Below are 13,740 nucleotides of genomic sequence, written 5' to 3' on the forward strand. Positions count from 1 at the left end.
TCCACGCACCGCCCCGTTCGCTTGAAACTGATAAAAGTGGGGATAGAGTTTGCGCTATTGGACTGTGGAGGGCATCGCGGAAAGGTTTTAACCACCCCCCCCCCCCCCCCCAAGACGAATGTGAGGTAGGGGGGAGCTATCGTTTAAGGAAATGGGGACGAGTTTCGTCGGTTGGAGGTCGGAGTGTTAGCGTGGGAAGGCGATAGCCTCGTGGCATGAGCGCTGGACTGTTAATACAGAGGCCCAACTCATGTTCTGGGGACCAGGGTTAGAATCCTGCAGATGGTGGAATTTGAAATCGAGAAAAATCTTGAATTGAGTATCTGTTGTTGCAAAAGAAAACCATCTGTCGGCTGTAAAACTTAAACTCTTCAGGTGTAATCCGGTCTGGACCACATGTGACTCCAGACTCACAGCAACGTGGTTGACTCTCAATTGCCCCCTGAGAGGGGCAATAAATGCGGGCCTAACCAGTGACACCACGAATGATTTTTAAAAGATGAGGGTAGCAGGGGCTCAGTGGTTAGCACTGCTGCCTCAGCGCGCCAGGGTTCGATTCCACCCTCAGGCCACTGTCTGTGTGGAGTTTGCACATTCCTCCCACCGCCCAGAGATGTGCAGGTTGGGTGGATTGGCCGTGCTTCAATTGCCCCGTAGTAACTAGCGAAATGCAGGGATCGGGTCAGATGCCCTCAGGGGGATGGTATGAGGTCGATGGGCTGAATGGTCTGCTTCCACACTGAGTGTGGAATTGAGTGCAGCTATCCGCGTCTGTCCCACCATCTACATCGTCCATACTAGAGTGTGAGAGGAACTTTTGTTTTATTCACCCGTGGGGTGTGGCTGGTCAGCATTTATTGCCCATCCCTAGCTGCTATTGAACTGTTTGGTTGTGAAGATGAGGTCGCCCATTCTCTGCACGAGTCACGAGTTACTTGCACGTCCCATTTTTGAGGGTGCTGCCCCACTCAGAGCCTTCCAGATTCAGTGAGAGAGGACCGTTGAGTGCATGCACCTTGCTGGGTGATGTGGGAGGAACACAGAAATCCAGCAGCCTTGCTGTGCGGCCAGGTGAACGCCGTTTTACCTCAACGCTCCCTGAAACATCAAGCTTCCCATCTCAAGAGATCAGACAACTTGACAAAGGGGACGATCCCATGGAACAGCTTTTTCTCCCCAGCCCACCCTGGCCATCATCATTGACAAGGACAGGGGAGAGGGGTGCCTTAATGACAAAAATTGAATTGCTGGAAAAACTCAGCAGGTGCTCTGGGACCTGCATCGGTGGAGAGAGAAAGCAAAGTAATTGCTTCGAGTCCAGTGGCCCTTCTTCAGAACTGGATTCCTTAATCCACTGCGAAGATAGATAGAGTTTAGGTTTAAAGCTACCTCATAACACCAAGGTGCCGGGTTCAATTCCTGCATTGGGCCACTGTCTGTCTGGGTTTCCTCTAGGTGCTCCGGTTTTTTTCCTACAATCCAAAGATGTGCTTGCCAGGTGAATGGGCCATTTTAAATTGCCCGGAGTGTTCGGTGCGTTAGTCAGGGCTAAATATAGGGTGAGGTGGGGGTTATTCCTTGGACGGTCGTGTGGACTTGTTGGGCTGAAGGGCCTGTGCCCATTCTATAAGGAACCTAATCTAATCTTTCAGGAGCGTCTAGATATGAGCGAGGAGCAGTTCGAGAGGGGGAATAGAAGGTATTATTCCTACAGCAGTTGCTCCTGATAGAAAACTTCTAGACCAATAAACCAAGTCTATCGGTTTGTAATGAAACAGGAGGTAACAGATGGGCTTTTTTTCTGTGCTGTGCATTCTATCTAATTGTCATTTAAGTGTTGACTAATGCATAGTCTATTTGCATCAATACAACATTGTCATTCGTTGACACGGTTCAATGCACACACACACACACTCACTCACACACAGTAGCTGTGTAGCTAACACAGGTTAACACCTAACCAGTATTCGCTACATATTTTGCAAAGAAAAGGAAGGTTTGAATTTCTGATTGGAGGTCAGTGAGACCACTCTACCTCAGTGAATACTGTAACAGGTCAGTGGAGAATCTAACATTTCAGTCAGACCCTGCCAATAAAGTCTGGATTAGTGGTGCTGGAAGAGCACAGCAGTTCAGGCAGCATCCAACGAAGTCCCGGTGGCTGCTCTCACCTTAGAGAGAAAGAGACGATTGGTGGGTGGGTTTAACCTGAGAGTCCCCACGCCTCAGGAGAGGGGAGAAACTGAGCATGAGTCCTTCATGGTAGCCCGCCATCAGTCTTTCCCCGGATCTGCCGTACAACTGGGCAGACTGATTCCCATCTCAGTCTGGAGCTCTTCTCACCCCCCCCCCCCCCCCCCCCCCCCCCTTCCTTCTCCACTCCTCACTCCCAGGATAGTGCTTGTTCTTGGTTTCTTCTTAGAAATCACATGGGAGACCATTCGGCCCACCCAGAAAGGCCGATCCAAGTAGTTTCATTGTCTGACACCCCGCCCCCACAATCCGATCCCTCAAAGTGTTTCTGCAGTTCCTTTTTTTCTGACGGTCAGTGCTCGCATCGGCCTCTTGGAGGCGGTAGTGAGCACACCGTGTCAGGGTGACCCCTGGTACTGAATGGTCCGCAGTGATGGTGGAATAGTTGGCATGAGGGATGGTTGGGGGGGGGGGGGGGGGTGGAGGGGGTGGGGGAGTTAGCAAGGTGCCAGAATATAGTTGGACTCCAAGGAGGCAGGAGGTGGCGGCGGTATGGAGGGGGGAGGGCGTCGAAATTCCAACCTCCAGCAGATGCAAACGGGGAGGAGAGGTCCAACATTGGCACTGACAGTGGAAAATACAATGGTTAATCCTGACATTGGCTAACCATCGCTGGTGGAGAAAGTGAGGACTGGAGATCAGAGCTGAAAATGTGTTGCTGGAAAAGCGCAGCAGGTCAGGCAGCATCCAAGGAGCAGGAATCCTGAGAAGGGCTCATGCCCGAAACGTCGATTCTCCTGCTCCTTGGATGCTGCCTGACCTGCTGCGCTTTTCCAGCAACACATTTTCAGCGCTAACCATCGCTGGTCACAGGAACTTGAGAGGACTGGGTGGATGGAGGGGCGGGTGGGGGGTGGGGGGGAAGGGTGAAGCTCTGTCTTTAGGCACTGCCTTGGTCCCAGAGACGCCAGGCGGCAGAAGTGGGGAAGGTGAAAACTGGAGAGAGAGTGAGTGAGTGTGAGAGAGAGGGAGGGAGGCGCCGGGGTTGGGGGAGATGAAAACTGGATGGAGGATTACCAATATTTCATACTCTTATACTCTTCCCTCTTACAGCATGGGTCGGAACAAACAAAAGGACAATGATTTACTACCTCCAACCCGGCGGATTTAAAAACCTTCCTGAGTTGGGGCCAGCGGTGCTGTACTGAGAAAACCTTGGTGCGAGGCTGCAAGATCGCCTGCTTTCCCAAAAGAACATCAAAACTGGGGATTTAAATACGAATTCCATCATTTTCTCCCCCTCTCTCCCTTTCTTTCGTTCTCCCTCTCTCTACCTCCCCTCAAGCCAAACATTGAATGGACTTTTATTTTCGTTTCGTCTCGAATCGGAACAGGAATGACCCCCAAAGCAACATTCCAGAAAAACGCCGCGGATTACAATTTCCCTCGAAGATTGGACAAGTGATTTTTTGAATCGATTTCTTCTCTTTTCGCGAGGCGGGGAGGGTGCTGAGGGGGAATAAAAAGAGGCGCACACGCAATGTTGCTGATGGGAATTTATTTAATCTTGACACTTATTGGTAAGTACTCCTGTTATCTTTAATCGTGGCGGTATAGTGGAATAAACAGCGCGCCCGCGATTGTACACATGACTGGACACAGGGAGAAAGCAGTTTGCAAACATCTGCCGCTGTACATTTCTGTTTATTTTTGGAATTTGCAAAGTGACTCCTGTCACCTTTGCTTGAGACAGGATCGTGAATTGAATGCCCTTTCCCGTTTTATTTCTGTTGTTCCAATTGTGTCAATATTTTGGTCTTCTGAAGGAATCAATCTGTAGCTGTTAATCTAAGTCCAAGGGCAGAAGATTTTCTGGATAAAAACGGATGCTGGAAATCAGAACCAAAAAAAGACCCAGAAATTGCCAGAGAAGCTCAGCAGGGCTGGTAGCATCTGTGGGGAGAAATCAGAGTTAACGTTTCGTTGGCCTTTCCTCACTCCGAAACCACACTTGCTTAGTAAAAGCTGCATTCGGATGCCGCCGCGATGAGATTGGTCCCTTGTGCTGAGAGAGAAGTTGGCTGAGGAGTTCACGAATCTTCTTCATCAGAACTTCAATCAGAACTGGAAGAGGGAGGGCTCCGGATTCGAACCATTCACTCTGCGTTCTCTCCACAGATGCTGCCAGACCTATTGGGTTTTCGTCAGCAATTTGTTTCAAAGCTCTGTAGCTCTTTGATGTGTTTGCCTGAGGTGTACCGGGAGCCAGCGCGGCGAGAGGGAGGGAGAAAATGTTTATTTCAAGAAGACAGAATTATTCCCAGAACATAGAACTCTGAGGTTTAACTCTCTGCTGGTTGCAATTGGCTTGTGATAAATCACCTGTTTTTTTGAGAGATGTGTGTATATTTATATGCAAGTGAAGCTGTGAGGATGTTTGTGCTGGTGTTTAGATGTGTATGCGAGTCAATGAAGTATGTATGCATATAGAGTGTGGTTATGAAGGTACCTATGTAAATATGTGCAAACGTGTGCTTGAGTGTAAATATGTATATGGGAATTTAAATGCATGTGTGTCAAGTTGTGTGCATGCATGTTTATGTATGTGTGAATACAAGTGTGCAAATGTGTGTGTCAATGTGCGTGTGAATGCCCATTCCTGTGTGAATGTGTATTTGTGTGTGTGTGAATACAAGCATATGTGTGCATGAGCATAAGCGTATGTGAGTGTGTTTGTGCTTAAACATGTATGTGGATATGTATAAAATTCAGCATCAAAAAGAAATGCAACCCCAAGCAGAAATTCCTGTTAGTCCACATGCTAGGCTCTATCCCATGTCTTTTGTTTTGTGGATTCATTTCATATGTATTTTTATAATTGTATGTCTATACCTAAATTAAGACTCATACACATGCAACATAGATACTGGGTTGTTTGGCAAACAAGCATTTATTGCAGTTGTGGGGAATGGGGGTGGGATCTATAAAACGCAATTAACCCTGATACTCCAACATTTTGCATAAACTCAAGTTAGTATCGAATGGGAGTGAGACAAAGGAAACAGATCTTTGGTGCAGAAGGGGTTAATACAAAGTGCTGGTTACATTTCTTTTCCTTGTTCTCCTCTCTGTCCCTCTCTCAGTCCCTGATTCAAATTGGCAACGTTTCAGCTATTTGTTTTAAAGCATAGCAGATCTCAATGATTGAACTTGGAGATCGAGTAACATCCATTAACTTCTCCAAATATATATATATATATGAGATATATGTATTATATATAAAGCACTGAGAGAGAATACTAGAAGCACATAGTGAGGTCAGTCAGAACACTTAGAGAGGAAATGAACCTTTAAAGTTTTACACATTGACCCTGCCTTAGGACCCCTGACTTTTAAACAAAAAGATTCTGTCTGAATTACTAAAATCTGTTTGAGCTCCCCACATAATCTCACTGTTTTTTATGTGTTTCCAGCACCGGAAGATTTTAGTGCAGATTTCTGGCATTTTACATGGACAGATTCCTGGAATCACACAATGCAGAGGGAGGCAACTCAGCCTTTGTCTATCTGCTATCCTATAGAATCACCTTCAAGTTCCCTTGTGGAAGTTCACAATTCCATCCAATCCTTCAGTAGTGCGTTCCAGATCATAATAACTCATTGCTCAATAAAAATTCCCTGATTTCACCACTGATTCCTTTACAAAGCCCTTTTCTAAATAAAGTGTCATTAAGATGAGCTTGGAAAGGCATTCCATTCAAAATCATATTTACTAAATTGCTTGTTTTAACTGGTGGAATATAATTTCAGGTCTGAAGCAGATATAACAGGAATGGTGCTGAACTAGAAATGAATTTCTCAATAATTGTGTTATTAAACATTATTAATAAAATTGACCACAAGTGCACTCATTATTGAATGCTGCTATTGCAGTTGTTTAAGATTGCTTGGTAAACTGAGTGTATGCCCAGTGCCATAACTTGGCCGATCAGTGCCAGTTGTTGTGGGGTGATGGGTGTTCACAAGCTGAGAACATTAGATTGCATAAAGACTATTACCGCTATTGAGAAAACAAAACAGGCCAAGCTTTCATTCTCCCCTGCTAAATTCGGAAATGCAGTGATTGTGGTTCATCCTGAGATGTGTTGCCAGAAGTGCTCTTCTGTGCTCACGAGTGATAGCGTGACAGCAGAGTATACATTTTCAGCAATAAACATGGTCCACCTTTAATTCTTGGATTTTACTTTAATCTTTGCCAGTCATTAATACCCTAAGGCAATGATGGAGTGTATATTTCCATTAGGATTTATACTGAAGGTTCTGTCAGCCTTGAGAAGTAGTGGAGGATAAAGGACAGAGCAGGACAGTAGGATCATTTTGAGAAAGACTGGTAGAAACGGTAATTTATTTCTCCTTATGTTTCTAGGTAATATAAATGACCAGGAAATCTGTTCGTAAAATATACTTGAGTAGAAGTCAAGTGAGCATTTTAGAAGTTATACTCATTATTGCATTGGAAATCCACTGAAGATATTTTGGAGTGGACAGCCCTAGGGTGCAGTTACACCACCAATTTTGTGTTTTTTCAACAACGCAATACAGTATATGGCTTCCCAGTATATGATGCAGACTGTGCTTGTACAGAATTTCCCACTGTACACATAAACCTGCTATAGATCAGCTCTCATATTTAGCATAAGCACAAAGTGGTAGTTAGATTTCTGATTACTAATGGCATAAAGAGCCATGGGGATAGTGTGGGTAAAAGACACTGAAGTGTTTGATCAGCAGTGATCATAACAAACATTGGAGCACACACAACAGGCTGAATGGCCTGTTCCTCTTCCTGTGTTCCTATTTCATGTCGATGAAGTTATTTTTGAGGGGCATCAGCATTAGTAGGATAATTTAAAAATTGTGGAAGGCTGCAAGGAGGTTCAGCAGCATCGGAGATGAAGACGGAGTTAAATATTTCAGGTCAACACACTGCCTTCAGAACATGAAGATATTGGGTATGAACAGCTGATAAACAAGAACAAAACCAGGGAGAAGAGAGCAGTTAGGGACTAGGAAAGTGGTTGGGAAAGGATTATACAACAACGTGAATGAGGTTGCCAAGCAAAAATGGGTGACTGGTGCAAATCAAAGTAAAAGATAGGTTTAGAAAAGAGCAAACGATTCAGCAGAATAGCAGAGAGAGAACATAATTATCCGAAACTCTGTTTCCAACTGCATCAGTTGTTAAGACACCACCCACCCTCCCTCGACCCTCCCCTTTCCCAGTGTAACTTCAGTGATCTGAAGTGAATGGAGCCAAAGCAAGGCATTCATCTGAAAATAATAAGCTCACATTTTGAGTTTGAATGGAGATGATCCCAAATGTATGGAACTTGCGAACTGAACGCAAGGGGTCCCCCTGTCATGCAGTAACCATATTGCAGCAATCTCTAAGGTCAAATTGTTGTTATTTAGGGGATCTATAAGTAAAAGTAAATGCTTATTATCACACCAATTATAATGTTTATTAAGGTTTATACATTGTGTTAAGATTCATGAGCAAAAATACTTTGCTGCACCCTATCATTATTAAACTATAAGTCTTTAGGCAGCTAAAGTAAAACCAGCAGAAACGTTCTAACTGAAACCTACAGGTAACACAGCAAACTCTCACCAAGTCACTGTCTATTTAGGGCTAAGCCTGGCGGTACATGAGCTACAATGTGCTACCACCATTTCTTTTGCCACACCCAAAGCAATGTATTTCCTCTATCGATACTTTAGTCAAATAGTACTCCAGCATCTCACTAACCCACTGTAGCATTCATTGATGCCACTTTTCAATAGCAAGCATGCTTTATGGAAATTCAATGACAATGTACAGTCTCCTACTTTCACCTTTTGATCTTTCTGATGACTTTACAGACAGTTAGATTCAAGCTTGCCCACAGCAGTCCTTCTCAATATACATTATTCATCCCATTGATATGGGTCTGCTCCTTGAGCTTTAGTGTTTCACGATTTCTCTCCTCAATGTGAAGAAAGCTTCTACCTCAGAGATTCTCATCCTGTTAACAGGCCTTTGAGATACAAATCTTTTCCCAGTGTGTGAAGTTTAAAAAACATCTTGACTTAGCTATCATTGGTTTATTGTGGCAGTTTATACATTCACATAGATGTTAAAATCAAGAATCTTTGATCAGTGTCACCAGTTAGTTGAAAAAAAATCACTTTGTAACTCATCGTCAACTTTTGAAACACCATCACCCGCAATAAGAAGCTAAAGAAACAAAGTATTTATCATTACAAATAACATACATCACAGAAAGAGGCCATTCTGCCCTTGTGTGTGTGCTGGTTTCTTGAAACAGAAATCCAATGAGTCCTGTGCACCCCGCATTTACCACATAGCACTGCAAAGGTTTTCTTTGCAAATATTTGTATAGTTCCTTTATAAAAATTACTTCCCCCAATGGGTGGTACTGTGGCTCAGTGGTTAGCACTGTTGCCTCATAGCACCAGAATCCCAGGTTTGATTCCAGTCTCAGGTGACTGTCTGTGTGAAGTTTGCACATTCTCCCTGTGTCTGTGTGGGTTTCCTCCCATAGTCCAAAGATGTGCAGATCAGGTGAATTGGCCATGCTAAATTGCCCAGAGTGTTTAGGTGCATTAGTCAGAGTGGGGTGGGTTACTCTTCAGAGGGTCAATGTGGACTGTTTCCACACTGTAGGGAATCTAGTCAAATCACCCTTTTGAATGCATAATTCCAGATCATACCTGCCGTGGACATTTAGCTCCTCTCTGGTTTGTTTTTGTCAACGTTCTTAAATTTGTGTCATCTAGTTACCAACCCCAAGCCCTGGCCCAGCCCACTTATCAGTGCAAGCAGTTTCTCACACCTTATTCTGGCCAACCCCTTCACAAATTTGTTTGTCACGGAGGGTGGTGAATCTTTGAAACTATTGCCCTCAAAATGTGGTGAAGCCAGACAGAGTAGTTTGAAGGCAAAGGTGGGTAGATTATTGATAAGAAAAGGGGGGGGGGGGGGGGGGGGGGGGGTTGGGGGTAAGGATATCAATATGAAGTAGGTGGACAATGTGGAGTAATCTGATGAACCAGAATCTTATTGATTGCAAGAGAGCAGACTTGAGAGGCCAAGCAGCCTACTCCTGCTCCAAATTTGTGTGTTGAAATTATATTCCTTGATGCATGATACAGTGTCAAGTATGATTGTGGATCTTTATTGATGTGAACTGTTATGGAGTCATAGAGACGTACAGCACAGAAACAGACCCTTTGGGCCAACTTATCCATGTCGACCAGGTATCCTAAATTAGTTTAGTCCCATTTGCCAGCATTTGACCTTTATACCTCTAAACCTTCCTATTCCTATGCCTATCCAAATGTCTTCTAAATCTTGTAATTGTACCAGCCTCCACCATTTCCTCTGGCAGCTCCTTCTATACACACACCACCCTCTGCATGAAAATGTTGCCACTTAGGTCCCTTTTAAATCTTTTCCCTCTCACCTTAAATCTATGCCCTCTGGTTTTAGACTCCTTACCTTAGGGAAAAGACCTTGGCTATTTCATCCTATCCATTTCCTCCATGGCTTTATAAACCTCTATAAGGTTCTGACACACGATGGAAAATAGCCTCAGCCTATTCAGCCTCTCCCAATAGTTCAAACCCTCCAACCCTGGCAACATCCTTGTAAGTCTTTTCTGCACCCTCTCAAGTTTAACAACGTCTTTTCTTTAGCAGGGGGATCAGAATTGATTGCAATATTCCAAAAAAAACCCTAACTAATCTCCTGTGCAGCTGTAACATGACCCAACTTCAAGACTCAATGCACTGACCAATAATAGCAAATGTACCAAATGCCTTCTTCACTACCCTGTCTACCTGTGACTCCACTTTCAAGAAACTATGAATTTGCACCTCAAGGTCTCATTGTTCAGCAACACTCCCCAGGACCCTACTCTTAAGTAGGCGAAAGCGTGGACTTGCAGATACTGGAGATCAGAGTCAAGATTAGAGTGGTGCTGGAAAAGCACAGCCAGTCAGGCAGCATCCGAGGAGCAGGAAAATTGACGTTTTGGGCAAAAGCCCTTAATCAGGAATGAATGGCTTTTGCCTGAAATGTCGATTTTCCTGCACCTCAGATGATGCCTGACCTGCTGTGCTTTTCCAGCACCACTTTAATTTGGCCCTACTATTAAGTGTATAAGTCCTGCCCTGATTGGTAGAGAGGAAAGGGGCAGGGGATTGTTGATATGCACATAGAACCACACATGGTTACACAAGTACATACTCAGCCTTTCATGCCATTCATATTAGTCCCACTCCTCTCTCCTTACCCTGTCACCCTGCAAAGATGATCTTCCCAGAGGGAATTGAATTGAATTTATTGTCACTTGTACCAAGGTACAGTGAAAAGCTTTGTCTTGCGAGCAATACAGGCAGATCACAGAGTTAAGTAGCATAGATAAGTAAATAATAGGTAAACAGCAGCAAAAACAAAAACACAGGTACAGGCGAATGTTAAGGGTTTGTGAGTCCATTCACTATTCTAACAACAGTAGGGTAGAAACTGTTTCGAAACCGGGATTTTCATCTCCCATTGAAAACCACGATTGAATCAGCTCTATCACACTGTAAACTGTGCGTTTCCGATCCCAATTACTCATTGAGTAAAAAAGATTCCCCTGATGTTGCATTTGACTTTTAAGCCATTCACCGTGAACTGATGCCTTGACTTTGGGAAGTCTCTGACAATGGGAGCAGATTCTCTCCATCCATACCCAAACACCTCTGTCAAATTCTCTCCCAAACAGCCTTCATTTCCCCAAACTGTCCACATAGCCGAAGCCACTTATCCCTGGAACCACTTCCGTGAAGCTTTGCTACACCTGGCATTGCAGCAGGTGTGGTGCCCACATTTGGACATTTTACTCCAGGTCAAGTAGCATTTAAAACTAATAAGTTTAAGTAGGTAAATCTGGAACAGAAAACTAATCTCTCTAGTGCTGACCATGAAACTGGCATTGATTATTATTGTTATAGGGCGGCACGGTGGCTCAGTGGTTAACACTGCTGCATCACAGCGCTAAGGACCCAGGTTTGATTCCTGCCTTGGGCGACTAACCGTGTGGAGTTTGCACATTCTCCCTACGTTTGTGTGGGTTTCCCCCCACAATCCAAAGGATGTGCAGGTCAGGTTAATTGGCCATGCTAAATTGCCCATAGTGTTAGGTGCATAAGTCAGGAGTAAATAGAAGGTAGGGGAATGGATCTGGGTGGGTTACTCTTTAGAGGGTTGGTGTGGACTTGTTGGGCCAAAGGGTCTGTTTCCATATGGTAGGGAATCTCATCTAAAAACCTCTCTGGTTCACTAATGTCCTTGAAGGAAGGAAATATGCCGTCCTTACCTGGTCTGATCTACATGTGACTCCAGACCCACAGCCACGTTACTGACTTAACTGTTTAGCAGGCCATTCCATTCAAGGGGAGTTAAGGTTGGGTAAGAAATGCTATCAACACCTACATTGAATCACCCTCATTTCTTTCATCAACCTACTGTGTTACTTCAGCAACCAATATGATCTACCCCTAGCCATTAGTGGTGGGAAATGGAGCCGTTTCCATTTCAGACACCCAGGTATTGGACCAGATAGCAAATATGAACCTCTGAGTCAAAACTGTTGAGCAAGGAGACCAGACAAAGTCATGTGACCTAAACCGACATGTTGCAGACACCTATGGTGGCCCAGAGCTGATATGCTGGCCATGAAGACAATGAAGATGGAGACACTGGGTTAGCTACAGCTCAGGAGGTGTTGGGCATTGGTGGTGTTAGTGAACATGGGAAGGGAACCTAGACAATAGACAATAGACAATAGATGCAGGAGTAGGCCATTCAGCCCTTCGAGCCTGCACCGCCATTTAATATGATCATGGCTGATCATTCCCAATCAGTATCCTGTTCCAGCCTTATCTCCATAACCCTTGACTCCACTATCTTTAAGAGCTCTATCCAATTCTTGACTATGAGGCAGCCAATCCGTTACGTGAAGGGAGTGAGTGTCTCAGCTCTACAGTCAGGTTAGTATTTTTTCAGAGAAAGGGTCACTGGACCCGAAATGTTAACTCTCATTTCTCTTCACAAATGTTGCCAGACCTGCTGAGCTTTTCCAGCAATCCTTATTTTAGTTTTGGTTTGCAGCATCCACAGTTCTTTCGATTTTTATTTAGTATTTTGCCTATTGCTTTACCTCTCCCTCTGAGAACCTTTAGTGATCCATTTCATGACTATTAGTTTGGTTTCTCTGTGCCTGAGAATACTGTCTGCACTGGGTGTGGACAGGGACCAAAGGGTTTTTATGATGGCAATGGGATTATTGCTTGGTTCATGAAGATGTCTTGGATCAGTACAGGTGGATCTAACTGACATGATGTGCGGCACAAACTAGGGGCAAGCAGAACTTGTGCACAACATTTTAGACCTTTCAAAGCTTGTTATCCTTGATACACTTTCTAGACACAAGTGTTAGGATCACAAAATCTTCAATCCAGATATAAGAAAGTGTGAAATGTCCTTTGCCCAACAATGTGTCTTGGTCTGAAGTCTCACCAAATATCCTCTTCTGGTACAGTTTAATACTTCAGACTATAGAATATAGGAGCAAGCTTAGGCCATTCGGTATACCATTCTATCAGAGCTAATACATTTCTCAACTTCATTCTGCCTTCTCCCCATAACCCTTGATCCTCTCACTAATCAAGAACCTATCTATCTCTGTCTTGAAGGCACTCAATGACTTGGCCTACATAGCCTCTGTTAGATACAAAAAAAACTGCAGATGTTGGAATCCAAGGTAGACAAGCAGGAGGCTGGAAGAACACAGCAAGCCAGGTAGCATCAGGAGTTGGAGAAGTTGATGTTTTGGATGTCACCCTTCTTCAGGACTCTGTGGCGTTGAGTTCCACAGAGTCACCACCCTCAGGCTGTAGAAATTCCCCCTCATCTCAATACTAAGGGTTATACCTTCACTCTGAGGCTGTGTCCTTGGGGCTTCGTCTCTCCTACTAGTGGAAACATCACCTCCACATCCACCCTATCCAGGCCTCTCAGTATTCTGTAAGTTTCAAACAGATCCCCCAGCGCCCCCCCCCCCCCCCACCCCACTTTCTTCTAAACTCCATCAAGTACAGACCGAGAGTCAACTAGGCAAAAGTGAGGACTGCAGATACTGAAAATCAGAGTCTAGATTAGAGTGGTGCTGGAAAAGCACAGCAGGTCAGGCAGCATCTGAGGAGCAGGAAAATCGACATTTCGGGCAAAAGCCCTCAAAATGTCGATTCCCCTGCTCCTCGGATGCTGCCTGACCTGCTGTGCTTTTCCAGCACCACTCTAATCTAGACAGACCAAAAACCCTCAACCACTCATCATATGACAAGTCCCTCATCCCTCAGGCCATTCTTGTAAACCTCCTCTGGACCGCCTCCAAGACCAGCATACAACACAACCTCCCTGAATGACAGATTCAT

The 13,740-nt window shown here is 44.6% G+C and overlaps 1 protein-coding gene across 4 annotated transcripts in view; it reads left to right on the forward strand.

Moving 5' to 3' along the window:
* Window positions 1-2,861: 2,861 nt before the first annotated feature.
* Window positions 2,862-13,740, forward strand: part of gfra4a (GDNF family receptor alpha 4a) — a 167,333-nt gene continuing 156,454 nt past the window's right edge. The window contains exons 1-2 of one of the 4 annotated variants that reach the window (XM_072577178.1): window positions 2,862-2,877; window positions 3,307-3,773. In XM_072577178.1, the coding sequence (XP_072433279.1) occupies window positions 3,734-3,773 (40 nt within the window). In that variant the 5' untranslated portion in view covers window positions 2,862-2,877; window positions 3,307-3,733. The other 3 variants (XM_072577168.1, XM_072577189.1, XM_072577161.1) reach the window with 3 other exon arrangements.

The sequence above is a fragment of the Chiloscyllium punctatum genome, chromosome 1 (genome assembly GCF_047496795.1).
Source record: "Chiloscyllium punctatum isolate Juve2018m chromosome 1, sChiPun1.3, whole genome shotgun sequence".
Classification (NCBI taxonomy): Eukaryota; Metazoa; Chordata; class Chondrichthyes; order Orectolobiformes; family Hemiscylliidae; genus Chiloscyllium; species Chiloscyllium punctatum.